We start from the raw sequence: 27392 nt of genomic DNA, 5'->3' as shown, positions 1-27392 counted from the left end.
ATTTGTTTTATCACATGATGTTATGCTCTCATGAAGTTATGCAACTGGAACTCGTGAGGACTTTTAAATCTTTATCTGATTGACTCAAAGTAATGGCTTCTGGCAGCAATAAATCCCTTAACGCACACTTCCTTCTTTTAAGTTTTGTTCTCGGTCAGAGCCAGCCACACACATAGAGAGAAGGAGATATTAAAACAAACAGCTCAGATTTCTTAGCAGCCCTGTAGCAGTGTTACTCAATGAAATCGAACCTGGCAGCCATGGAACTTTGGACAGTTCAATTTGCAGTGGAAAGACCCTGGATCGATATACTAGTACAGCTTGTTATCATAGAAAGGTCACCGGCAGCCTTGATGGCTGTCTCCGGCTCTCTGAGGATTTATCCACATGCTACCATCTGCCTGTGTGTGTGTGAGGAACCGAGTTTGCTGTAACTAATGAATCAGAGACTCACGTCAACACTCATTTTACACACATCACACCCTCGTGGCGATGAGAGCACATCGCTTGTGCCACAGGAGACGCGCTGACTTGTCCTTGGACTCTTTTCCCTCGACCGTGACGACAAGCATCAATCCTGATGATGAGAAAACCGGGAAGTCTCCTCAAGTGCTGAGAGTCCGCAACAATGTTTGATCCCCGCTTTTTTCCTCTCTGCTCGGCCCAAAAGCAAAAGATCAGGAGGTTTGTTATTCCTGTGGCGCCGGGCTTTTGCTCGCCCTGAGTGACATTTCAGTGGCAAGTGAAGTGATTCATTAGTGAGGAGATGAGCGAAGGTGAAGCAGGAAGAATGTGACAGCAATGACAAGGTGTCAAGACGAGCAAAAATGCGCAGGGACATTCGATATAGTCGTACTGATTTCCACCAGAGATTCATCATATCTGCGCGAAGTCCAGAGACTGAGTTTTGGCGTTTCTGTTTTCTGCTGATGTTTGCTTCGGTCTCACATCTCGCTCTCTCTCTCAGTGTGTTGTTGTGTGTGACTTCATCGTCATGAAAGCATGCTGAGAACGATTCAGAGAAGGTGTTTCTTGTTACTGTAGATGGTTTGACTGTGTCAAACGCAGGCTGTGTGAGAATCTGATGAATATGCAGATGGAGAGTGTGACCTTATGTTTTTCCTTACCAACCAACAGCTGCACCCTGAGTGTGACACTGGAGCAGGCCATCCTGCTGGCCCGAAACCACGGCCTGCCCCCTCGCTGCATCATGCAGGCCACTGACGTCATGAGGAAGCAGGTACGCGTCCGTAGCTTCTGTCTTTCATTCTACTGTCTCAGCTTCCTGTCATCACCGCCGCAGTTCCAGTCATGATATTTTCTCACCCCGCGTGAATTTGTGCTCCAGTTTCTGCCTCCAAAATCATTAGCGGCTTCACAGTGCCACTTGAGGAGCATTTAACTCCTTTTAGTTTTCATGGTCAACGTTTGATTTCTCCCATACCTCATTCAGTAAGAATGCTGTTTTTACAGGCAGCGAATAGTCTGTATTTTTGGTGATGAAAGTGTTTGCTGCTGTCCCCAAGCAAAAATCCATCAGCTTTTCTCCTGTCTATATTATCATTTCTTTCTCCTCTTCCGCTGTTTCATCCCCTGTCTGATTTCAATCTTATCAGATATGCATTCATTGCAACCAGAATATGAATCTGACCAAATGAGGGAGTGAAAAAAAAATATAAAAAAAATGTAATGAGAAACTGAACAGATTGGCTGAGAGTCTGGAGCTTGTTTGTTTGTTGGCATGTCTATTTGGGGTCAGGGGAAGCAAATCCCATTACTTTTCTCAGTGCGTGCACATTTTCACCCCACAAAAGGCTCGAGCCATGACCAGATCTTGGCCCATATCTCAGACTCTCATTACAAGTTCAGTGAGTGGTGGTTCAATTGCTGTTTGCAGTGAGAGGAGAGGTTAGTCGAGAGGCTGACATCCTGTGGGAGAAAAGGCATTTAATTTCTACACTCAGAGAGCTGGGCTGCAAGCCAGGAGGATGCAACTCTGTGCATTGCGTGACCTTGAGTACTACTGTATGTGGCTGGGAAAAAAAAAAAATCCATCTCATAGAGGGTGTGGTTTGAGATATTTTTAATGGAATATGAGGAAGTGCGGGTAAGGAAATGTGGTGTTTCTGACCATTTATCTTGCTCGCTTGCTAGAGCAGAACTTTTTCATTATTGTGTCATTTTGCTATTATATCTGCCATTAGACATTTTCTGTTTTCTTGCCTCATCGTTGACCTAGACTTTACAGAAAAGAGATGCTTCAGTCAAGATAGAGAGCACAGGGGAGTCTGCTTTGCTGTGTCTGACTCTGCGTGAGTGTGTGTCCTTGCTCTCAGACATCAGCTGATGAATCAGATGAATATGAATATCACACAGAGGTTGGATGACTCTTCCTCTTTCTCGCCGTATAGTCATATTTATTCACAAAAAGGTTATCTGCACAGCATCCGGACCCAGCGGGACCCATCCATCAAGCCCAGACAACATCATTTAGAAGGAGAATGCGTGAGTGATTTGGGCAGAATGGGTCCAATCACAGCTTGGCTTGTAAACTTTTGCACAGCAATTTCCAATATTTGGACTGCATAGGAAGAGTATATATCTAATGTAGGGAGGGAACTCATAGGATCAGCCTCTTGGACCCTCTTGGACTTTATTTTTCTTGTTTCAGCATATGTAAAGAACAGTTTGTTTGATGGCACAGCTAAAAACATCCTTCATATGTATTTCATTCTCTTCATTGATGTTACTGCCATCAAGGCCTCATACAAGCTTTTAATTTGTCCAACTCTTTGCTTTAAGACCAAATACCTGCAGAGCTCAGCTGTACTTTGCTTGTTGCCAGTAACCTGTCTTGCTACCTGCTAATCATTAGCATGATAGCATTGTCACTATAAGCATTTTTCCATGCTGACGTTAACATTTAGTTCAAAGCAACACTGAACCAAAGTGAAGCCTTGCAGAGCTGTCAGCATGGCTTGTAGGCTCCTAGTCTTGTTACTTAGTCATGAGCCACATCAAAAGCAAATTTCAATTATCATTTAATGGCAAACCATAAATCCGAATTGGGCAGGTTTTTCTAAAGTTTGGCTCAACTTGCTCTTACAATACTTCAGGCATCATCAGACACTGCAGAGATCTTGTAGATGAAACAAGTCCAAAATGCATTTTGTTTCCCCTGTTGTCTCTCTGTCACCTGATCCACTCTGTCCTCTAGGGACTTTGGGGGCATCTGTGTCTGGAGGTATCTGAATGGATGGCTGTGATAGGCATCGAATAATTGCTGATGCTATCCCGCTATCTGGACGTAACTCGGGGCAGAAAGTAAGATGGCGAACTGCAGAGCTGTAACCGAGAGGTCAGCTAATGCACTTCTGGCCAGTCGCTCCCACTTTATCCAAAGAGGTCATCAGCGTCTCCTCTTTGAGCCATGATTTGATTGTGTGTATATATATATTTATTTAATTTTTTTTTTTTTTTTTTGCTTGCGTATGTGTGTGCGTCACAGAGGGTGTATTTGTGAGTGCAGGTGTTCGAGTCTCCAAATTGAGAGGCTGTGTTGCTTCCTGCCCCCCTGCAGTTGTGTATCTGCCAACTCTGTGCACAGCCAGCAAACTGAAGCAACGTTAGCAAAGAGCACACATGCGCCTGACTGGGAACAATCAAACTCTGTAACACAGACATGTAGGAATCATTCATCTTCCAAATGCCTGACCACCGACTTTTATTTCCTTTCTAAGACCAATCTGCATTTGCTCTTTTGCGAACACAGTTGGATGACAGTTGGATACTGAAGACAGACAGCACACAGCAGCTGGAATGTATTTGTCTTCTCAACATGAACACGTCTGCTTTTCAACCCACAATATTTAGGGACTGTTTAGACTAGTGGCCACCGGTTACTCATGATTGGACAGGAAGCAATCTCACTTGGGAGGAACTCATGTCATTAAACAAAAACCGCCACTGAAGATGTATTCAGTCCAAGACAGCATCCAGTCGTAGTTCATCTGTCTGGCCCAGAGGGCTTTTAAACATGTGCGCCTTGTGTTTTGTTTAAGCTCCTCTCTCTATAGTGTTATTCTTAGATCCTTTTTCTGGCGGTTGCATTTTCAGCCTGATTCACGATGTCATGAATTGTCGCTGTGTGTTTGTCTTTTAGGGAGCAAGAGTTCAGAACTCCGCCAAGAATCTGGGAGTGAGGGGCCGCACGCCGTCATCGGTCCCAAGGTAAACCTGCAGCCATATCCGGTTCATGTGGGCCAGCATCAGCATCGGAAATCAGAGGATCTTAGCAAGCTCTGCATGTTAAAGTGTATTAACTACAAATCACATACATTCCATAGGTTTTTCTTTAATTATTTCCAGGAAGCCATTTGTTTCCATTAATTTCACTTGTGCATTCAAAACAACCTAGAAAGACAGAAAGACATGTAATACCTCAGTTAGTATGGTCACACTTATTATTCTCTAAAGTCACTGTATGTTGTCACAGCTTAGTGATGTTCAGGGACTGTTTTGAATTGTCTTCAGTGTTGTCTTCCCTGATTTGAACATTTCAGAGCCTGTGATAAGGTTGACTACGCAACGGATGTGGCTAATTTTTGGTAGAGGTTGAGAGGTCAAGTTAGGAAATGAAAAATCCTGAATCTTGAATACTGAATGTCAGAGCTTACGTGAACGTAACATCAAGTACTTTTAAAAGTGGCCTCTGCTCTCCGTTGCTTTACCGTGCATGAATTTGACCCCCTTTCCCCAAAAATAATCCAACTAATAGACACATAAAGCCTAAAACCTTGTGACTTTTGCAAACGGTCAGCTGCATGAATGCATGCTGTGTAGTTAGTATTTCCAGAGTGCGTGTATTTTTACAGCACTGTAGGTCTGTGCATGTGTTTTCTGAGCGGGACTGGGGCTAAATGCTTCCATTACAGGGGAGCTCCCTGCACTCAGTGGCCCCAAGATGAAGACAAGGACCGGCTCAGCCATTTGGCTGTGACATATAGGCCTTCGCGTGACAGGCAGCCCTCTTGAACCTTTTAGCGAAATTGACAAATACAATTAAGTAGCGGGATGATTAGTGCTGAGACATTGTGGTCAGAGAGCAGAATTGCTGCACTCTCGGTAGGTTTATGAGTATGTCATAACTGTTGCAGTGTGAGTGACTACTGCAGAATGTGGAAGTGTGCTTCGTGGATCATGAGACATGCTGCTTGTTCACTGACGTGCAGATGAAAGGAGCAGTAAAATATTAGTGTTCACCCTGCAGCCAAGCGATATGGAGATTCAAACTGCAGAAGACAGAAGGGCTGTATTAAGAGGCAAGAAATACAGCTGGAATTAGAAAAAAAGGCTGATCACTTATGGAAAAGACAAAATAAATGTGTTGTTAAAGCAGTATTTTCTGCTCATAAAACGTGCAGCTTGAAAGATATGACCAGAATTTCAGCAACTAACATTATGAACAGAACAGTGTTAACATTATGTGAGAGATTTCTGTGCATTGTGTTGAGAGATATCTAGCATGCTAACCAGCTAGCCCCGGACGGTCCTGTATTGTAATACCACTTTGTTCCTCCAGAGGCAGTAGTCTGGCAGCCTCCCCCATAACTGAGATGTTTGAGTGTCAAGTTCTCTTAATTTTCACGAGCTCTCTTTGGTTTTGAAAGTGAAGAAAGCAAACTATCAAAATGCAATGAAATGTGATGTTTTCGTACATATTTTCATATTTTTAAAATATGAAAATGTTACGGCTTTGTTTAGATAAATGCTAAAAGTAATAAACAGAATAAATATTTTTCCAGGGCTGACAGTTTTCATTCTGAGAGGACTAAATCTTTTGTTATATTTCCTATCCCACCAAACCAGGAAGTGATGTTTTTAATCAGTCGTGTGCAGATCACTGCTTTGTGTTTGTGCATGTTATACTACATACTAGAATGACAGTAAGTGCCATTTGGTGTGTGTGTGTTTCTCTGATCAGGTTGTACAAGCTGTGCCAGCCTCCACCTCCAGATGGTGACCCCTAATGCATTGCAAGCCTTTGAGGAGCTTTGAGTCCAAGCAGTCCTCCCTCCACCCATGAAGGATCATCCTAATAAAAGACAGTTATTGGATCCATTTCTACATGTCCAGAGTAGCTGCCTAAGGTGTAAATAGAATTTAAAAACCGTAAATAGTATTTTTAATACTTTGTATTTTTCACTGTTGTACTTTTTACATTTTTTGACTGTCTTTTTCATATTATGCATCTGACAAGACAATAATTCAGAGTGCGAAAAGATAAGATTTATACCCTGAGAATGCAGTTAAAATTAGCCCACTGAGCTGGAACGAATCCCATCAGTTCACCGTCTGCTTATCACGGGCTGAAAATCCTGTTTGTTTTCATGAGGGACGTTTGCATTTCACGTTATTTGTTTAATCTGCATCTAAAATAAGTGAGATAGTATTGATGATTAAACGGACATTGGATGAAATTTGGCTTTGTTTGGTGTTCAAATTAGCCAGTAATTTGTCTGATTCTCTTCAGCTTTATTGATTCTCTCTGTATTGGATAACCATATGAATGTGTGTTTTTGTAACGTTCCTCGTGGTGTTTATTACTTGTACATATATATATTTAGCGTGCAGATATGCTAAAAGAGTCTTGTCCTCCTTCCCCGTTGTCTCTTAGCCCATGTGCATGCATATGAAGACTTTCTTTGGTTTGTCAGTATTAACAAACAGTAGGTTTTTGGAAATAGAGCTATACATTCTGTTATTTTATATTGACAGTACTCAGGATTAAAGTGCCTCTCCCTGTCACTTGTTACTGGATGTGTCATTGTAGGTGGATGTCTAGTTCACTATGCAAACAAACAAGTGGTAATAAACTGCATCAATAAGCTCCAGTGGTGTTTCCCATATACCGTATGCTGTTAATCCATGTGGGGATGGTTGATTTTTGCTGCAGATTTTCTGTGAATCACTAAAATGCTGTCATGTCTGCAGTATGTAAAAAAATATATATATATTAAAAGTTATAACAATGGATGGACGCTTTAAAATGTTTTTGCACCACAAATTCACCCACACTGTGACCACTTTCAGTCTTTAGTTTGCCGTCTAAACCTATGAACCCTTTTGTTGTTGAGCAGCGGTTTTAAAAAGGACTTGTTGAACTTTAAACTTGGCCTCCGGTAATAAGCAGGACGCGGTGCACCTGCGTCAGCCGCCGGCAGCGCACGTGCGGTTGCGTGGTTTATTGGCGTGGACGTTTTGCTCCACGTTGAGGTGGATGCGTTTGGGGTCGAAAAACAGCCCGGCGGATAAATGGGAGTGGCTGTGATACCGTTAACACTGCTGGCAGCCAGTGAGCGGAAGATTTGTAATCTCTGTCACAGAACTGCCGCGCCATTGGTTTCTGCGGGAAAGCTGCCGCCAGAGAGTCAGTGAGGCGACGAACTGGGGATGGTCCCGGGCTGAGTCCTCCACAATGAGCCGGGCTCAGAGCCGCCTGCTCCGCACTTGACGCAGCCCGTCTCCACTCCACGCAGACCCGCCGTGGTGACATTTTTCTGCACATTTGACTCGCCGAGACGCCTCTTGAAGGACGAATGACACCGGCTCACCTCATGATCTCATCCCGCTGAAAGCTGCTGCGAGGCACAACAGTTTCTTCATGGCGTCTCCTCAACAGTCAAGAATTCAGTCGTATCTGGAGAAGAATAAAATCGGACCCTTGTTTGAGGTGAGTGCCTCGTGAATGCAACTCTGAAGTTCTTGGCTGCCAATTTGAAGCGCCAGTGCTTTGCGCCACACTGCGTTAATCCGCTTTTATGTGTAGTTGTGCTCGAAGATGAGCGCACATCTGCAATGTGAGCTGTCACACTGGAGTAACTGGGGAACTGGCTTGTTACTCCCTTTAACCTCAAGCAAAGGTACTGTAGATGTTAAAACAATGGCTGGTAAGATTGAAAACCGTCTGCTTTTTTACGCACTTTGGTGTCTTCCTGAAACGTCCCACTGCGCTCCGTCTACTGTAGATAAACACGTCAGGAGAATATTGGCTGCTGTGTTTGCCCTCACGTCTCCGTGCTTAGCCTTTCCATCACCGGTTTGCACTTCAAAAGATGATGGTGTACCAGCTGCCACTGCCTGACTTGGCATTGTTACAGTTTGTTGAAGTTAGGGCCACTCACTTGTAATTCATATTGCACAGCAGGGCTGGCTTCACTGTGGGCTCTGCTACGGAGGACACAGCCTACCTGCCTCTCTGTGTGTGTTTGTCAGGGGATCAGTGTGTGGCGCTCAGTGTGGCATCTAAGCAACCCAGGGGAGAGCATGACTTCATCCTTTTGTTTGCTATGGATTTCTGGCTGAGAGCAGGAGCACACTCAGCCGCTGAGGCATAATCAGAGTGAAGCTGGAGAGGCAGACAAAACTGTCCAGCTCAACTGGCTTTTTGCCTGAGATGCAGCAGATCTGCGAGCACGTCAGTTAGACAAGGCTGACAGCTGGGAAGACGACTGTGTTATCCCTGCAAAATGCAAGCTTTGGGTGTGGGGGGGATTCACATTCACATGATGTGTTTCGCAGAAAGTGCTGACATTTCATTTCTGTGCTTCACACACACACACACACACACACACACGAGCTGCATGCTAAACAGATGTGAGAGAGGAACTAGTGAGGCTTGTTTCAGCACCGTGGACAGAGACTCACGTCTTCGGCGTCATTTAACCAACCAAGAAGACAGGAAGTCTTACTGTGTGAGGCCACAGCATTCGGTGAGGCACAATGATAGTCCTCTGTGTGTGTGTGTGTGTGTGTGTGTGTGTGTGTGTGCGTGTGTGCGCGCTCCCTCTGTTTGTTTTTCCTCCCTCCATCTTCCTCTTCCACCTGTCTCCCCCTCTGCTCTCTGCCTCGGCCCTCCTCTTTGTGTTTTCTCTGTTTTATTTTTATTTTTTTCCATTGACATTTATGTGACAATTGGAGATTATTTAAGGCAAAGTGCAGCTGATCAAAAACAGCTTTGTTCTGAGGATCAATGAGCCTGTAAAGGTTTAGCATGCCGAGCAGAGGTTTTATTCTGACCTGCAAGCTCAGTTGTTCACACTGTTTAGACTTTGAATGGTGTAGTGTGGAATTTCAAGGTAAGCTGACAATTTTTAGGGATTTAGAAAGAGGTGTAGTACGAAGGGAATTTATAAAAACTCCCTTGGGTCTGCCACGCTCCTCATGGGAAAATGATGCAGCCGCTAGCCTGGCATTGCACTTGAAAAACCCTCGTCGTCCCAAAGAAGACCCACCGCGTGCGTTCAAAAGAAAGAACCAAAGGGGGAGGCTGGATTCTCCCCGTAATTTTCTTTTTTGATCAGACGTGGAGAATCGGTGCAGCAGAAGTAATAATGCAGCCGTTCTGCTACACTGCTTAAAATAAAAAGGATCTCGCTGTAAGTTTGATTGCCTTTCCAACAAAAGTAAAATCTGTTAAAACGACACAAAATCACTTCTGAAGAAGAAGAAGCCTCATTTGTCACACACGCACATGTTGTAACTTGTTCTCTGTGTTGAATCCAGCCCTTGGAAGTGGGCACCTGCCGAACAGCAGGACCAGGACCAGATCTAAACTGGTGTCTTGGTCAAGTTCACTGACTGGAAAATTAATATAACATACTGGTGGGGGAAACTAAAGCACTCATGCAGGAATCAAACACAGGACCTTCTTTCTGTAAATCACTGAGCCAAAGTGCTGCCTGTACAGTGTGGATATGTAATTATTTTCTATTACCTGTTGTGACAAACTGTATTGCTCTTCAAAATGCACTCAAATTGTAACAGTGTGATAGTGTAAGTGTTTTATGTTGTCCAAATTGCAAAGCCCTTTTGTACAAATTCACAATTTTGGGATGAAACTGAACCAGAACCATTTGGGACTAACAGTAATTGGACTGTATGGTACAGTAGCACCACCGTGAGAGTTTCCACAGGTTCTGCTTGGTTGGGCAAGACTTGGTTGGGTAACCATTACGGTTGGGCGATCTGGCAACTTTAGATCTGATGCGTCTCGTGGGCGATCGCAGTCTTCTTTTCAGGTGAACCTAGAGCTCGGGGTATTTCATGTCCTGCTCTGTTTTCTTGCTTTATTGCTTGTAGTATCTAAGTTGTGAGGGCAGAATGAACCCTGGGCTACTTACTTCACGCTGTGTGAACGTAACCTCGACTAATCAGTTGTCTTCACCCCACACTCCTCTTCCTCTTCATTCCTAACACTCATGACTTCTTCCTCGTACCTGCAGCACACAGCTGCAGTATTAGACAGTGTGTGTGTGTGTGTGTGTGTGTGAGAGAGAGAGAGACGCTGAGCGGGGGTTCATTTACTCAGTGATGAGACTCGGCTTATGATTTGCCATGGAATTGATTTTTTTTCTTCTTCTTCTTTTACCCCCCTCGCTAATGAAATGGTTGCTTTGCAGAGATAGCAAGCTGAGTCAACACTGACTGAATATCCTCCGAAAAGTGAAGCAGCCTTTCATAATAATTGAAGTAATTGCACTCCAGATTGTTGTCAGCCACTTTCCCATTTCAGGAAATTGATATTCAGTTCAAACACATACTCCAATCCAATCACTTAACAGTTAGTCGGTATAGTTTGGGGTATTTTGTTATACGCTGTGGGATGCACGTAGTAAAAATACACTGCATGCATGTGTGTGTAACTTACTGTAACATACAAAGGGTTAAAGTCCAGGATCTGGAGGCTCTGCCTGCAGACTTCTGATTTTGAAGACCGAGTAAAAACCTCCTCATGTTCCTCCCAGCTGTATTTAGTCATATCTTACATGTAGTGAAGTCTGATTTCTGTCCTTCAGGGACTTTAATAGCTCGAGTATAGATCTGATATCTATTCCTAACAGAGTTTTTGGTCTCAGCTCAGGAGTTGCTACGATTACTGAGCGACGTTAATGAAGTACTGATGAGTGATAAACCTGAATGGTATAGAAACTAATTACACATAAGTGTTTTTCTTATATTTAGTGGTTTTTTTTATATTTAGTGGACATTGAGAGCCTAAAATGCACAGATGCTCTTACAGCATGAATGCACAAATAATCGGTTTCTTTTCTGTCAGCTGACAGTACTGACTCTCATGCTTTCCTTATTTCACACGTGTGAGTATATATATATTTTTCTCCTGATGTTACGGCCTTGCATTTACTTCCAGACAGGATGCTGTGATCTCAATTAGTTCTGTTCAGAGTAAGGTATAGATTTTAAATCAATAAAGGAAAAAAGAGCACTGGTGGTGAATCAGCTCTCAGTTCCAGCCAGTACCTTTGAGTTGAGTCGTAGGAATTTAAATCGGTATGCTGCTCTGTTCATACTGTTCATACTGTTGAGTTGCTGCTTCTAGTAAAGTTAGATGGGCTTTATTTCTTCTTTAAGATTTCTCTTAGGAAACCGTACAGTCGATCCATCCGAAACATGCTCAGCTTTGTGGAGTTTCTAATGTGCGTCAGTAATTTTTGGACCTGGTTTGAACGGGTTTGAGCTGTTTTCACCTGCTGTTATGGCAGTGTTCTTTGTCTTCCTGTCTCAGGGAAATTGTGTTATTTCCATATGCACATATTTTGTTCTTGTATCCTTTTTAATCACTTGACCGGCCATAGCCATTGATTATATGGCTTGCATGAGAATTTCACTGCTGCTGACCTGCATTGGATGTAATTGCTGTTCCGCCTTAGGAGAGAGAAAACATAAAATTGTCTTAAATTGCATCTGTCTTTGAAATCTTATTAGTTATTCTTGACCTTTTGAGACGCATTAACAGACAATTTAGCACGAGGAGAGAGGTTCAGTCTTACCTCGGGAAGAATCCATGAGAGGTCTTATTACATCTACAAACACAGCTGGAAACATTTCAGTCTGACAGGGTTACTTTGTCATTGGTGTACCTCCTACACATCTGGTAAAAATAACCCAGTAATTTCATCTCGGTTGTGGTTTGCTTCATTTATGTTTATTATTTCACCTCACTCTCCTATTCAAAGCAAAACTTGAGCAAAATGAGGTCAGTTATTACAGAAAAATAATGACCATTTGAATGTTATATGCAGCCCACTATGAGAAGTGAGGTGCTTTTATGGTGCTGTGGAGCTCAGTGGCACCTTCATCATGACCAAGCATGATCAAGTCCACTGATCAAAAACGCCATTTATACGCTGGCAGAGTTTCATGCATTTGTATGCTGGTGGCTTATTAGCATATTCACATCAAAACGAGGTGCTCACCCTAATTTTAATTTTGAAGTCATATTTTAAAAAATGTGAAGGCATGCTTAAAGTCAATACAATCAATTTAGAGTGAAATGATGTGCAATTTCCTGTGGCAATTTGTTGCGACGCCTCGTGATGATTGAAATGAGGCCTTTTGCTTTTGTTGTATCTTGGGACGGGACGGGAAGGCAGTAGAATTCATATTTGGAAATCAACACTATCAAAATTCAGGGGAGATAAACAGTTTGAGATTGGTTCAACTCTAAACACATAATGCGCCAGACGAGACATAGCCACAGTCTTCTTCGAATCAATTTAGCATGTTTTGGCTTTTCATTTTCTGGATGCCGCTTTTTGTTTGGGAGGTCAGTGATGGTCTCATCAAAGGCTGATGACTTGATTTTTGACTTGTGACGGTTAATACTACAAGGCAGGTGGCTGAGCAGGCGGCCAGAGGCCCGGTTGGTCCTGGGAGAGTACAGGAAGGGGCGAGGAGGGAAGGCAAAGGATGTCTGGGAGGGCAGTGAGATGATGAGTGAGTGCAGCATGAGAAAGATTTAGAGCGTACGGGAAAGAGAGAGAGGGAGAGCTCACAGTGGCTGTGCTGCATGCTAATAAAGTTATCATGTCTGCTTACAGCCTGAGGACGCTGATGGCCGACCGCTGTGCGTAATTGACAGTGATGCTGGTGGTGTGGGAGGGCTGATCATGTCATCCACAGATCCCATACAGTTACCCTTTATTTGTCCAGTTGGTGATAAATGACAGTATGTGTTTGTACAAAGAGGGGTTAATACTGTATGTGTCTGAGCTCTCTTACATACCACCAAACAATATTCACACGCCCATATGGACGTAGAAACTGTGCTTTTGTTGTAACTGTCACTCCCCACCCCCCCTTCCTAACTTAATTAAAATCATGGGGGAACAAAATCCTCTTTGCTCTGTAGCTAATATGAAGTCCAGGCAGTCGGAGTTAGACAAATCAGACTGGTGTCTTCAAATTTACAGGCTGTTTTAATATGACATTTCCATTTTGTGCTTCCCTGAGAAGTGGATTTGTAAACAGAAGAAGGATTACTTCCTTCTTTTGTCCGCTGGTTTGGGGTCGGAACAATTACAACAACCAATAATGTGCGTGTGAGATATGTAATGTCTGCTTACTTTTGTCCCCTCTCTTCACATAACCTCACTGACTAGCAGATCTGAGCTGTGTGGCTCTGCTGACTGGAAGGGTTTCTGCCTTTGGTGACCTGTTGTAAATAATGCAACGCGAGTTATAGCTGGCAGCATGGTGGAGGAGGAGCTTGTGCTATAAAAGAAATATCTTTAATGCCATATTATGTTTTCATGGCAAAATTATTTATTAGGTTATTTCAAGTCTGGCTGTAGTTTCCAGGGTGTTTCAAATGAAGAAAAAAGATTGCAGCTTAGATGGATGATGATTGTGGTTAAATAGATCGTAATTTTCATTGTTGTTCACTTCACTGAATGATGATTTTGTGTCTACAATGTGAGGAAATAGTTCAAGAGGAAGACATCAAATGGACATGGGTCTTTAATGAGCCTGGGAAAGATGGATGATTAGACTTCATGGATGCGAAGCGTCCTCATCAAGGTGCAGGTTCATTAAAAAGCAACTTGTCTAGACCAACCAACAATCACAAGGCACAAATGGGTTTCATTTTCAGTGGTATAAAAAAGGGCATACTTATATTTAAGAATAAATTCAGACTATTAACTGTTTTGCACTGTATATGACTAATAGTGAGCCAGTCCCTCTTTAGTCGTATTGTAAAACATGGGCTCGTGTTTTAGCAGCCTTGAGGTTGTGCTGCAGGTGGGGAGTGAGACCATCTATTTGTTGCGTGTGTGTGGGTCAGATAAAAGCATCTCTCTTCTGAGGAGTGCTATCTGATCAGGTGACATTGCCTCTCCCACAGTCTCCTCTTCCGCATGATCCCTTCTGCTCTCGTCAGCCTGCTTCTTCAAGGTCTGGATCTCTTCCAGTGGCAACTCTCGCTCTCTCATCACATCATTCCCCCCAGTAACGACCTCTTTCTGTACATGAGGCACATCACACAGACGCCACCTTCAGTACTTTTTTGTATTCCCACATTTCATTGACAAACAGCAGGTTAATCAATGGCAGCCGGTGGCCTCGAGTGCAGGGGCAGGAATCACTCGTAGAAGAGCTGATTCTGCATTTACATATTTTGAAGAGAAGCATTTTGAAGCCCCAGCTTCTATTTTTTTAATTCAGAATATGCTGCAGGGAATAGTAATTTTTAAACAGTATGTTGCTGCAGTATTCCTGTCTGTCCTAACAGGTACAGTATTGGAGTTTTGTTCTTTTTTCCATCTCTGTAGGTTGCAAACGATTCACTTCCTCCGAGGAACGCAGACACAGAAAGCCAGCTTGTGTAGAATCGCTGTCTCCTCACATCCAGACATCCATAGCTCAAACAGTCCACCAGGATTCTGCAATAGCTGAGGTGGAAATTCATCAGCTCACAGGATGACAACGAAAGAAAGAAAGAGAAGAGAAGCGTGGAGGCCAAGTCTCTTAATTCGCAGAGCTCATGTAGCTGCATCAACTCCGTCTCAGTTATTTTCAATCCCCCTTTTCTTCACTATGCTCACACAGACTGATGCCTTCCTTTGATTCTCACAGAGAAATGCGTCTTTTTCTTAGCCTTCACAGGAAGGTGGGTGTCCAGTGTCAGAAACAGAGGAGCTCTCCCTGAGGCTGCAAAGATCTGTCAAACTCATAAGGATGCTGGGTGCTCTCTGTCAGCAGAGATCACCACGCTGTTAGTGTTCTCTCTTTTTTCTTCCCTCCGTGGCACTGTGAGAGTGTGGATCCCTCCCTCGGTTCTTCAGTCTACTCAGTGCGTGACCTGCAAAAATCTTTGCCACCGTTTGTTTTGTTCGACTCCTTTTTCACTTTGAGTTTCAGGAGTTTGTTTAAGTTGCAGGGAGCGTCAGCGTGAGCATCATGGCTGTCATTGTCCCCATTGGTGGGGGGGTGGGGGGGTCCTTGAGAGCTTCCAAGGACGCAGGGTGTCTCTTGGCTGGCTGACAGTTTGTCAATTACCACCACCACACCAAACTGCCTGGGGCCACACGTATCTCCCTCCAACAGCAGATCTGATATGGACTGCATTGGTCTCAGTTCCTAACGCCACCTGTTGGCCTGCTTATAGTAGACTGGTGCAGAGGCTGAAACTCTCCGCCCCTCTTTATCGCTCTCTCGCACACATACCCGCATATGCTAGGGATGCTGTTTGTGCTGATGCAAGTCACTCCTAGCCAAACAGCATTAAAGTCTACTTGTATATCAAAATGCTGACCCGAATTTGAGCCTGCATCTTATTATGGTTCCACAAGTATGATTGAGTCAAACATCCTGGGCTTGTGAAACAGGACTCATGTTATTTAAAGCTCCTCATTACCATAGAAAGTGAAAGTATCACGTTTGGTTACTTTGCTTTGCTTACGTGACTGGTGTAATGTATACACCATGTCGTAGTACGCCTCTTTGCCTCTTTGCCTTTTTGTTAAGATATCAGAGACGATGAAGGGCACAAAGGTGCATTAGCTCATTCAGCACCCTGTATCATACTGGATGCAAAACATTTTAGGACGTGCAATCAATATATGTTGGCACACAAGCATTTTACTGTACAGACGTGGGCAGAATGCAAACGTTTGCCTCCAACAATCCCCAGAATCTGTCCTTCTGCCACAGTTGGCTTCATACGTCCCACTCATTCCTGTGTTGCTCTCCGCTCTACACATCTATCACATCTGTGTGTGTGGTTTCCACTTGGAAACGCAATCATGAAAATCACCAGTCAGCAGTCATCCATTAAAAGAAAATAAAAGCTACTGCACAGGGTTCCCTTTACCCTCCCAAAAAACTATTAAGGCTTTGAAACGCTGCTGTATTCAACAGAGTTCTGTTAGTTTGGCTTCCTGTGTAACCTACCAAATTACAACCTTCATTTACAGACCTCCTGTTGGTAGGTTAGTTAAATTACCCACAGGAGCTACTAAGCAGTAATTACAACTTTTACATCTTAGCATCGTTAGTGGTTTATAATTGTTAGACACAGGCCACAGAATCCATTGCAGTTGTGAGGAGAGTTCAGTATGGTTTCTCAGAGGCAACATCATTATTCTTTCCTGAAGAGCTTGTAGATCACTTCAACTTTAATCTCTATAAAAGAGACATCTGCATGTGAAAGCAGAGTTTGTAGACAAGAGGCAAGAAGCTTTCTGGTTTCTGTTTGTAGTTCGTTTGTAGTTCAAGTGGTATTTGTGTTGGAGTGGCTTTGGTGACATGCAGATAAAAAAGAAGGCGAATCTCAGAGCCCATTTGGGTTCAATTTAGATTTTTATTAGCTTTAAATTTATCTGCCTTCATATGCAGATACCTGTTTAGAGAGATTATCTGAAAAATAATCTGGACGTCACAGACTACAAACAGTGACAAGCAAATGGAAGGCGAAGTCTTGGCCTGGATATCCGCTGGAAGCCCTGAAACACTGGCCGTGCCCCCAAGTCTTTGGCAGAAGAACAGTCCACCAGTTTCCCCAGTCCTCAGACCTGCAGTCTGCACAGAAACATTTCAGCTCCCTCTTTAAGCTGTCAGGGCTGCTGCAGACTCTGAAGCCGGACAGGAATGTCCCCCTGACCAATTACCTGATTAGCTTTCTGAGAACACACAGTGCAGCCAAGGCTAGCCAGCTCTAACACACACACACACACACACACACAGTTTCTCCCTGGAGCCCTCCCCTCCCCTTGAAACACACACACACAGACACACACACATGCAGATACATGAGTATTTCCACAAGGGCAAACACATACCATCAACCAAAGCATGGGATTATATGATTCTGTTTGGTTGCACATAAGTGTCCATGCAATTCATGCTTGTCACACACAAACACACACACACATCCACGCATATCCATACATAACTGCCAATTCACTGCTGTCCAGTAATGACTCTCGTGGCTGTTCTGCAGTAATCTTCCTGAAGTCAGCCTCAACTGCTCTGGCTGGCTTAAACTGGTCAAGCAGAGTTCATTCCATATCATGTCAGCACGCACTCTCATACCCAGTTAGCGTTTGGCAATCTGTGATTTATTTTTACATTTTGTGCTATTAAGTCCATTTTTCTGGATGCGTGCCTTGGCAAAAGGCGCAGAGATACGACGCAGATAATTCTGACATGATTTGGTGCATTTGATGCTGAGTTCTCATCGTCCATTTGAAGGATCTTAAGACGTGGCCTTTACCCTCTGTGCTCGCCTTCTTTTCTGCCTTCTTTCACTACCTTTCTTGTTCTTGCCCGCTTGAGTCTCTCAATCTTGAGTCTCAATTTGTGAGTCTGCCCTCCGAGCATTTTCACTACCTCCCTGTTCTTTAGTGTCTCACCTCCCCTCAGTAAATTAACTTTCTCACCACTTTGCCTCTGGCATCCTCTTTACACTCTCTTTCTAGCTTAATAACCAGACTGTCAAGTTATTTATGTTGATCAATAATAATCACAATCTTTTTTTCCTAACACAGCTAATCTCCCAGTGCAAATTAAATTGTAATGTATTCTCATTTTACTAACACGATGAGTCCCATCACTGAAGGCAGTCCGTCCTGAATTTGTCCGTCTCTACGTTTGTCCATTTCTCTCGGGCCTGATATGACAGATTCTTCTCACTGGATTTCTCAAAACATCTTTGGATGCTCCGTGTTTGTGTGCTGTTCAGGTTTTTTTTGCTTCATAACACCATTTTAACAAGGCAGAGATTAACCCAAGGCTGCGGTGTTTGTTTGGTCTAGTGTCTTGGAAGACTGACCTGATTTTAGATGGAGGCTGCTGACATGTTAGTTACTAATTGACACAGAGGGGAAGTGCTCCCATTTTTGGGGATAAAGTGTTTTCTTGTTTGCTTTGACTTTTATATCTTTAGGACAGTGACATTTGGTGTCTGACTTTACTGAAAGATGAGGGGAAAATAAAACTAAAACTCCCAAACTAAAAAAGAAGACTTGTAATGCTCGTATGGCTTGATTGCCTTTTTCCACTTCATGGTGGATGCTCCAATCTCTCACTCCTTTTGCAGCGCCAGTTTGATCTAACTGCTCTGTGCTTTACTCTGCTCCTATAGGAGTTGATGACCAAACTGATAACTGAGACTCCAGACCATCCAATCCCTTTTCTCATTGATCACCTGCAGACCAAGCAAGACAGCCCCGGCAAGCTGCACAGAGCTCTCTCTGGCTCTGCAGCACTGTGGGCGCAGAGCTCTCCAGGTTGGTACGCGTGCATGCAGAATGAGGCTTTTGTGTTTGCACATGCACACAGTGTATGGTGAATATAGGCTCAAAGACTGGCATTAATCTGCATCTGTGACAAAACACGGCAAAGCTTGAGGAGTCAACTTGGCCTGCATTTATGCTTTCTAGAATTTGCATAATAACAGAGCAGAAATTGTGACTATCTCTCGTCGCAGAAAGCAAAAACCCTCGGAGGGAGTACAGCAACTATGAGAAGCCATGGCAAATTCACCCAAAGAAACCGAAGAAATCCAAGAGTGACCTGGCTGTTTCGAGCCTCTCTCCTCCCTCGCCGGAATCCAAGTCTCGTGAGTGTCTTCTTTTTGTTCGACTGACTTTTTTCGTGAATAAGTTGTTTCCACACACACACACACACACACAGCCAGTCTACTTTGAAACATGAAAGCAGCACAGTTTTGATACCTGCTGTATCAGTTGTATCCCAATTACGCGCTCCATTGACTTTAATCTCCATTTTTAATTTGATATAATTATATCTAATTAAAGTTAGTCACAGTGTATAGGCCACTGTCCTCTTTCCAACCTCCCAGAGCCCTGCAGATGAGTTTCTCATTAAGTTCCACATTTTACCCACTTGGTGCTGCACTGCTACTCATTCTGAAGATGAATTGTTCGCAAAGTTCTTACATTAATGCAAAATGGATGCAGACGAAATGAATTTCCCAGCTGAAACTTTTTCTTGTAGGTCTGTAATAATAAATTACTGTAGCTATGATGTTGGAATGAAGTATAACACTTCGTACAATGAGGCTGGGTCAAATGGGGAGCATGCAGAGCCATAGACTGCTTCAATAATTCAACACTGGGCTCTGTCACTGCCAGGCCAAGTCTATTTTAGGCCGCGGTCTCATCGCTTCTCACAACCAAGAAGAAACGGGTGTCGGGATGAGTGCACAAAGTGAGTAAGAGAAAACAAGTGAGAGGGCGAAGTCAGAGTAAAGTAAGCAACACTCGGCACATCGAGGCGCACTTAAATTACAAGCGTTCCTGCTACCCTTTAAGTGTAAGAAGTCTTCAAAGCCACATTTAAAGTCAAGTCGCATTAAAAAAACATGCAAAGGTGTTTTGGTGTGCAGAGCTCATGAAAAATTGAAATCAAAACAACTGCCGCTCATCATTATTGTACAGTGTAGCAAGGACAACGCGAAAGCCGTCACAGGTGTACAGAAGTTCCACTCATATGTTTGATTTTTCTTTCTGTGTTCCGTTACTCGGCTTTGTGCCTCACTTATACTTGACTGATGCTTTAACGGGCGGCTCCAGTGGGAATTGAATCCTTAACCCTTAATCTAGGTTATTAAGATACAGCACAGACTTTTAAGCACATCACACATAGCGGAGAAAGAGAGAGGAAGCAGTGGAATTTCTGCTTTCATTTATTTATTTATTTGCTCCAGTCTGTATTGGCAGAGACATTTTGCTTTGTGTTTATTGTTGCTGCAATGCCAAGCAGCTTAGTCAGGGTAAACAAGGGTAAAGGATGGCAGAGGATGTCAAATATTCACATTTGAGTTTATGTATGTGTGTGTGTGTGTGTGTGTGTGTGTGTGTGAGGGTGCAAACAGAAGCAGGACGCTGACTCTCCACAGCTGTCATCACATACTGCATGTGCTTCAGTCAAACATGCATACAAATGTAAAGTCCTTTGCATTATATCTTCATTCGTCAACACGTCCTCTCAGGCAGTGAACGGTGGCCCGCAGACAACCAGTACATTTGTTTGGCATCTCTTCACAACCAACTGGTTTGTCATGTTAATTCAAATTCAGATGTGTTGGAGCATAAGAACATTAGATAAGGATGAACTCAGAGTAATCCTTCCTCCTGTGAAAGAATATTGCTCTTTCTTTTCATAAATAATGTGTGAATCCAACAGTTCATGAATTAAGCATCATGTAGAAGCTGAGGGATGCTGCTAGAGGACGTGGGCCGGATGTCAGTACAGTATGTGGGTCATTTCCTGCTCCTGTTTGAGCTATTTTTGAATGTTAATCAAAGCGACTGACAGACACTGTCCCCTGGCCTGCGTCCAGTGAGCTCTGTGCTTCTGAGAGAGACGTGTTTACTTTTCTGCTCGTGTTTCCACTCACCTCCATGCTGTAGTAAGTCACAAAGTCCTCTTTGAACACATCAAGCTGTGGCTTCTACAGATCAAATTACAGTATGAGTGATTTTTTTCTCTCTCTCTCTCTCTAATTTTTAGATTATTTAGTCAGCCAAAAATTCAAGCAGTCTCTCTCAATGGCACTTCTTGTGTGTTTGTGATGCCCAGTGCCACGATCGATCGAGTACCCGTCCTGGGACTGGAGGGAGAGCCGGGACTTCGACGAACTCAACCACATTCTGCAGGAGAGCAAGAAGCTGGGCAAGGCCCTGGAGAGCCTGTCGCGCAGTGAGTGGCGTCGGCCCGATTTAATACATCTTAACATACAGAACTAAAGTGCGGACCTTTCTACAAATGTCACTGTAAATCCCGAGAGGAAACCGGATCGAGTAGCTAATCTCACAAGCCTGCCACTAAGCTCAGAAGCAACCTAAGCTGGGATTTTGAACTGTATTAGATGCTTCTCTGTGCTTTAAACCATTTTCTCCTCTCTGCAGGCATCGCCATCTCTGATGAGCTCGACCAGGTAGTCATGAACTAGACTGGATTCTTTATTTAGCACGTGTGCACACTGGCATTGCAGTCATGTAGAGCTCTGTCACTCATTCTGCAGCATCACTCTACGCTACATCAAATAAAAGCCATGTTTTAGAACTGTCACTCGTCTGACGGAGCAGCACGGCTCTTCCCCTGATGATGAACTGCTGTCTCATGGGGGTGATGTGTTAGAGTGATACTCCAGTAAGCATGTCCTCCATCTCCTTTGTCCCTCAGTGCTTCGGTGTGTATCTCACGCGTGAAGCTTTGTCTGAGCTCCGTCTTTTTGTCCTCGTCTGGCCCCAATTCTCTCCCAGCACAATAGTGCAGTGGCTGCCCGGGTGGGAGAGGCACAGAGCGATTTGGAAATGATGGGTCTGGATGAGAGACACAGCATATGTTTTGACAGGGACTTCACTTTTTGTTCAGTGCAGCAGTACATGTCCATCGTCCTTGGCTCTCAGCCCAGAGATTTTCCTTCTTTTCTGTGGGACGGGGCAGGGAATGAATACTAAGCACCTGCTCTGATCATGCAGAGACAATAGTATTTGATAGTATCCTGGATTTAGTCAAAGACGGGCAGACGTGTCTTCGCTTTTTGCATTGAGCAGGGTTGTAAACGCGTGGCTTTGGGAGCAGGATGGAGGGGAGGCAGAGCTCAGACAATACTGTGGTGCTTTTCAAAACTCTATTCTCTGAACAATACATGGCGTTGAGATTTATAGCGACTCTCACTCCATTCGCTTCCTCCTGTGCACATTTCCATTTGACTCTGCGTCTTTTTCCCCGGCTGTCTGGCCTCCTTCCGTTTTGCCTCTTATTATTGCTCTGTTTCTCTGTTAGAACTTGGGAGGCTATAACTCAGTGCTGCGCCCGCGGGTGGTGGGGGAGTGGGCTGGTCGGGAGGAAGAGGACGCGGACCCACTGGCTGCTGAGATGCTGCACCCCCCCGTCCCTCGGGCTAAAACTGAAGTGTGCTGGAGCGGAGACAGCAGCCCTGCCGGGAGGTTGGTGATTGGCGTTATGTATATGGCCAAGCATGTGCAAGGCTGAGTCATTTAGACGAGGAAAAAAGTTTAAGACTTCAAGAAAGTTCACAAAGCTGTTGTTGGCTCTTTAAAAATGAGGAGGTAGACTTTTAACTCTGCTGCCTGAGGAATGCCCATCTGAATGGGTTTGATAATCCCATTTCAAAGGCGCGATCAAACATGCTTGCCATGATACTGCTTCAACCCAATTTCACATTAAACCCAACCTAATTTCTGTGCGCTCAAGGCCATAGGAATTTTGTACTTGTTATTTTAAAAATGGTCCGTCTTTGACAATATAACTGTGACACGTGCTGAAGTGTTAAACCGTCCGTCACCATCTCAGGAAGCTTTTTTTTTTTTTGTACCTCGTGTTTGCAAAACTATCAAAGTGCTAAATGGCCTGCTTCCTCTTGGACTTCACTCTTCTGTTGCTGTTTTGTGTGTGTGTGTGTGTGTGTGTGTGTCACATGCGCTGCAGCTGCGACTAATTAGAGGAGGATCGGATACAAAGCCATAAATCACACACGGGCCTGAGCTGACACATACACAGTGTTAATCTCATTAGGTTACCGTATGGGTGGATTATTGGGAGAAATCGCTTAGTTAGAAGTCTGAGCTGGGAGTTAGGGATGTGTGTGTGTGTGTGTGTGTGGGCTCACTGATGAGCTCTGCTCTGTGGTGTGTGTGTGTGTGTGTGTGTGTTTGTAAATGAGATCCTTTGTGCTTACCTCTGTGGGGCAGCATCCCAGAATGATCACATCATCTAACAGATCATTTTTATCTACTCTGAATTGCATTTGTTGTGAACCTCAATGAGATCACTTTCATATTCTCTTAGCTGTCTCAAAAACAGGGAATTCATGAAAACATAAATATTTTTCTGTCCACGTTTGGTGTGTAAGGTAGAGGTTTTCAAACTGTGTGTGTGTGAGGAATTTGGCCTCCTCACAGTCAGAACTTGCTACTTTCACTTTCAGTGGATGTGATTGTCTCTGATGTGGATCCCACATAAATATCTATGAGGACGCTCACAGGACTACTAAACCTGCCTCATCATAAAGTTTTTGTCCAGTATCAAAGGAATCCAGTGAGTGTTGTCTGTCCATCCATGAGCGCACTGCTGATAGCTACATGTAAGGCTGCCACTTTGCCAAAATGTAAACAAATACACTGTTTAGCAGTAGTGAGGTTGCTGAGAGGATACTGCTGTTTTGACTCAGGTCCAAGCTCCCAAAGGCTCAAGTATTAAGAGTTGAGTATCATTAAAGTCCAGTTAAAAGTGCAATTAGGTCAGATTTACAATTTGTGTCAGATAAGGAAAAAATGACCACTCTGAGCCAGTGGAAAACTGGCAAAGACCATCTCTGCCCTCTCTTAAAATCCCATCCGAGCCTTAATAGGCCACCCCCTCTGGTGCTCATACGCTCTTCAGTCTAGAGTGCTCACATTTTCTGACCTTATTTGTCAAACCAGTGCATCTTCCTCCTCTTGCTTTGGTAACTTGACTTACTTGCTTTACTTTCTGATCTGCTTGCCTCCGTCCCTCATTCCAGCCCACCTGTCACTGACGACCGTAAGCAGAGCTGACAGGTGGCGGTGGCTCTCGGTATGACTGGCTGCAAACTCGGGAAGGATGAGTGCGAGGGCCACTTGGGAAATCTGATGCGACTGTGGCAGAAGCATATTCAGTGAAATAGCTGATTTTTGAATCTGTCCAGTGGAATGGGACTTCCTTATCCCATGAACGTCAGTGCCATAAACTGTACTCCTCCCTGCTAACCGTCCTGCTATAGCCTTTCTCTGAATACCATGGCTGTTCACAGAAAGATCACGATGAACAGAGAATGAGGGAAATCCAGCTATGTGGTCATATTTTACTTTACGTCTTTAATAACTAGTTTGTACCACCACATGTAGCTGATGCTGGTGAAGCCGCCAGCAGGCATCGTGAGCCACATATTAAGATTTGTTGTCCTCACTTTACTTTCTCTTCAACACCATCTAAAGGCTTAACTTTCAGTTTAAATTGGGTTGTTTGAAAGCTCGGGAAAGTGTTTCTTAGATAGATTTAAAGTTTGGTTCGATAAAGAAGAGGGAGCAGACGTGGAAAATGGCACATGTGCAGAATCACACTAGCCGCCTTGCCTTGTCTCGCCCATATTAGTTGATTTAATTATCACAGAAATACCGTACAGAGGAATATGAGGAAATATCTGTTATCTTGTGACCCTTTTCCCCATTAACTATGAACAGAAGTCATTAAACTGAGATTAGCATCAAATTAATACCCCTCCGTCGCTCTAATCCACGCCCTCAGCCTGTGGGATATGGAAATTAATTTCTCCAATATAGAGGTAACGCAGGAGTCAGCCTTCATAACTGTATAACTGTAGCTTTAACTCTATAGGAAGGTATTTGGTCATTTTTCAGCCGTTCTCCACGTTCCATGCTTAGACAGAAGTAATGCAGTTTGAAATGAATAAAGCTTTTGGGGGAAAAAGGAATATGAAGAAAATTATTTGATTTCTTTCCATGCATGTATTGTTTTTAATTTAAAAAGGAGCCTGGCAGGCAGCCTGAGAAGTGCTAACGTATTAACAGGTGGATTCTCCTGAAAACTGGTGCACTTCCATAGCTGCATGCTGCTGCTTATATTCAGAAATGGCCACATTGTGTTGGTCTGAGCCTTCGTGATCTAATAAAAAGTACAAAGGCAACAAATTAAACATAAAAAGTACACAAGCTTAATGGAAAAGACCACCATTTGTGTTCATTAATACATTTTAGCAACGTTATGTGAATCTGATTTGTATAAACATTTTATGGTCTTTATAGAAATTACAGTATTGAATATCTGCTTCTCAATTACTCTAATGATTAACAATATTAAAATAATAGCTAATTTCTCCCTCGTGCATATCATCCATCATGTCTTTGCTCAGTGCTCTGAGTATTTTGCTCTCCCACTTTCAACCCCTCGTCCATCTACGCACTAAAACCTCCTCAGCTCAGGCCCTTTTGTCCAACCTCACAGCCTCTAAATGCTACTGCAAACGCCTTGTTGCTGAGTGCAACAGCTACTTCTCTGTTGCTCTCCTCAGAGCCATTATGCCCTCTTATCTTCTCCCTGCTAGCCGTTTATAGCAAGTGTTCTGCACCTGCAGGGTATGGTACGTGGTTAAACATTAACTCTTTAAATGCAGCTGGACACAAATGAGGCAAATCCAACATGTTGTGCCTGCTGGAAAGCCTGAGCCTGCGTACATACGAGCTTAACAGGTTAGGATGAGAGGTTAGAATTACTACAGGAGCAGAGTTACTGTAAAACAGCCTATTTTGGGAGGCATATTTCTCACTATTGTGGATGATGATAGTTTCTCTGGTACTCTGTAGAGGCTGGTGGTTTGTGTACGGAAAATGTTGCACTCAGTGGAAAACTTTACTTTCTTGTACTCTCCTCCTCTGAAGTGTTGACTCCTCTTCTGTTTGCCTCCTCCAGCCTGAAGATGGAAACAAAGAGCAAAGGGCTACGGGAGCGGCAGCAGCATCACAAGAAGCTTCTGGCCGCCATGTTGTCCCAGGACTCCTTTGATTCGGTCCATAGCCCCGCCCCCTCCGTCGCAGAGGAGGAGATGGAGGACGAGGACGATGCCATGGAGCTTCTGGGTACTGTCATGTATAAACTGCGTAGTGCACTGCAATGAGTCGCTTTCTGTGAAGTACCAGGCCATTAATTTCTGTTCATGAAAGTTTCTATTAACATCCCGTTGATCGTAGGACTGAACGACTTCTGAGCCAGACTGGCAGGCAGGTGTACGACGCCTTTCTGTTTGTATCGGCAGATGCCCAGTTGGTGTGTGAGACAGACACCTGTTTTCATAGCATCACACAGCTTGCTGTGTTTACCTTGTGTGTGTGTGTGTGTGTGTGTGTGTGTGTGTCTGCGCGCGCACATGTGCAATGGTGAGCCAAGTAAGCTGACTAATGTCTCACTCACATGTAGAGTAGAAAACAAATTACAACTGCAACCACTGACATATGTTCAGATGGACGACGCGTCTCCACTTCCTCCCAATGCACAAAAGCGAAGCCAAAGTGTACAGGATGTGATCGCTGCCAATGAGGTCATTCAGAGCCTGCAACTGTGCGTTAATGATCGGGTGGTGGAGCGGCAGGACGTAACCTTCAAGTTTTTAGTTTGGCCCGTGTTCCAACTGTGAACACGGAGGGGGAGGGGTTTAGGACCCGCAGTGGAGCTGGCCACCGGGCGGTGATCCAGTTGTTTTGGTCTCACTTTCGGGCAGCTCTTATGTCGTCCATCTTTATATACATTCAGTGGCTGCAATAAAACTTCATGTTCAATGAGTTGTTCTCTTTGCAGAGCTCTTTAATGTTGGTTTTTATACTGATATAATCAATCTGTCTTGGTATTCCAAATGTAATGGTTTGCTTTTTATTTATTCCACTAATTAACTGAACTGCAGATACAATGGAGTTTAATGAACCATAAATCATCCTTTCTTCTCAGATGCACCACACTGAATCAGCATTAAATGTTCAAAGTGGGAGCCATGGATAGAAACCTGCCCACTGACTTGAAGGCATTAGGCGTGTCGAGTGGAGCTCTGGACGCTGGAGCTCCTGCTTTTTCTCAGCTGGAGAAACTGTTGCTGTTAAGTTGTTGTTGTTATTACACTTAAATTCTCTGGCTGCATTCATGTACTCAAATGTGCCACGTTCAGGCATTTTCTGATGGAAATTTCCTTTCAGAAATGTAACGGACAGCTTGATAGGGAGGAAATGCTTGCACGCATGCAGAACCTGTCGAGGTGTGCTTACTGTGCTGAGTGTATTGACTGGATAGCTGAATGAGTGAGGCAGCAGCAGCAGCAACAATAAGTTTATACGCTGCACTAAAGAGCACTTTAGTGGTAGCTGTTAAAGGAAACTATGCTTCCTGTTTACACAGTCTGGCCAGATGCTCTCAGCCAGCTAGTCGAGGTATTCACTCTGACATCTGAAGGATCACAAAGAAGCTCCTTTGATTTATTTTTTGTGTATTTGACTGTATGTGTGTGTGTCTGTGTG

The 27392-nt window shown here is 43.8% G+C and overlaps 2 protein-coding genes across 4 annotated transcripts in view; both read left to right on the top strand.

The window, feature by feature from the left end:
• The window catches only part of prex2 (phosphatidylinositol-3,4,5-trisphosphate-dependent Rac exchange factor 2), an 81557-nt gene extending 74545 nt beyond the window's left edge, over nucleotides 1-7012 (top strand). Inside the window, exons 39-41 of the mRNA XM_046370808.1 lie at nucleotides 1138-1240; nucleotides 4163-4230; nucleotides 5984-7012. Coding sequence (XP_046226764.1) covers nucleotides 1138-1240; nucleotides 4163-4230; nucleotides 5984-6029 — 217 coding nt within the window. The 3' untranslated portion in view covers nucleotides 6030-7012. The remainder of the gene's footprint in view (nucleotides 1-1137; nucleotides 1241-4162; nucleotides 4231-5983) is intronic.
• Nucleotides 7013-7276: 264 nt separating this feature from the next.
• The window catches only part of c18h8orf34 (chromosome 18 C8orf34 homolog), a 53230-nt gene continuing 33114 nt past the window's right edge, over nucleotides 7277-27392 (top strand). The window contains exons 1-7 of one of the 3 annotated variants that reach the window (XM_046370811.1): nucleotides 7277-7732; nucleotides 18512-18587; nucleotides 18788-18919; nucleotides 20905-21024; nucleotides 21234-21262; nucleotides 22117-22280; nucleotides 25804-25970. In XM_046370811.1, the coding sequence (XP_046226767.1) occupies nucleotides 7664-7732; nucleotides 18512-18587; nucleotides 18788-18919; nucleotides 20905-21024; nucleotides 21234-21262; nucleotides 22117-22280; nucleotides 25804-25970 (757 nt within the window). In that variant the 5' untranslated portion in view covers nucleotides 7277-7663. Of the gene's footprint in view, nucleotides 7733-18442; nucleotides 18588-18787; nucleotides 18920-20904; nucleotides 21025-21233; nucleotides 21263-22116; nucleotides 22281-25803; nucleotides 25971-27392 lie in introns of those variants that run through there. The other 2 variants (XM_046370810.1, XM_046370812.1) reach the window with 2 other exon arrangements.

The sequence above is a fragment of the Scatophagus argus genome, chromosome 18 (genome assembly GCF_020382885.2).
Source record: "Scatophagus argus isolate fScaArg1 chromosome 18, fScaArg1.pri, whole genome shotgun sequence".
Classification (NCBI taxonomy): domain Eukaryota; kingdom Metazoa; phylum Chordata; class Actinopteri; family Scatophagidae; genus Scatophagus; species Scatophagus argus.
This window is presented reverse-complemented; position numbering and strand designations above follow the sequence as displayed.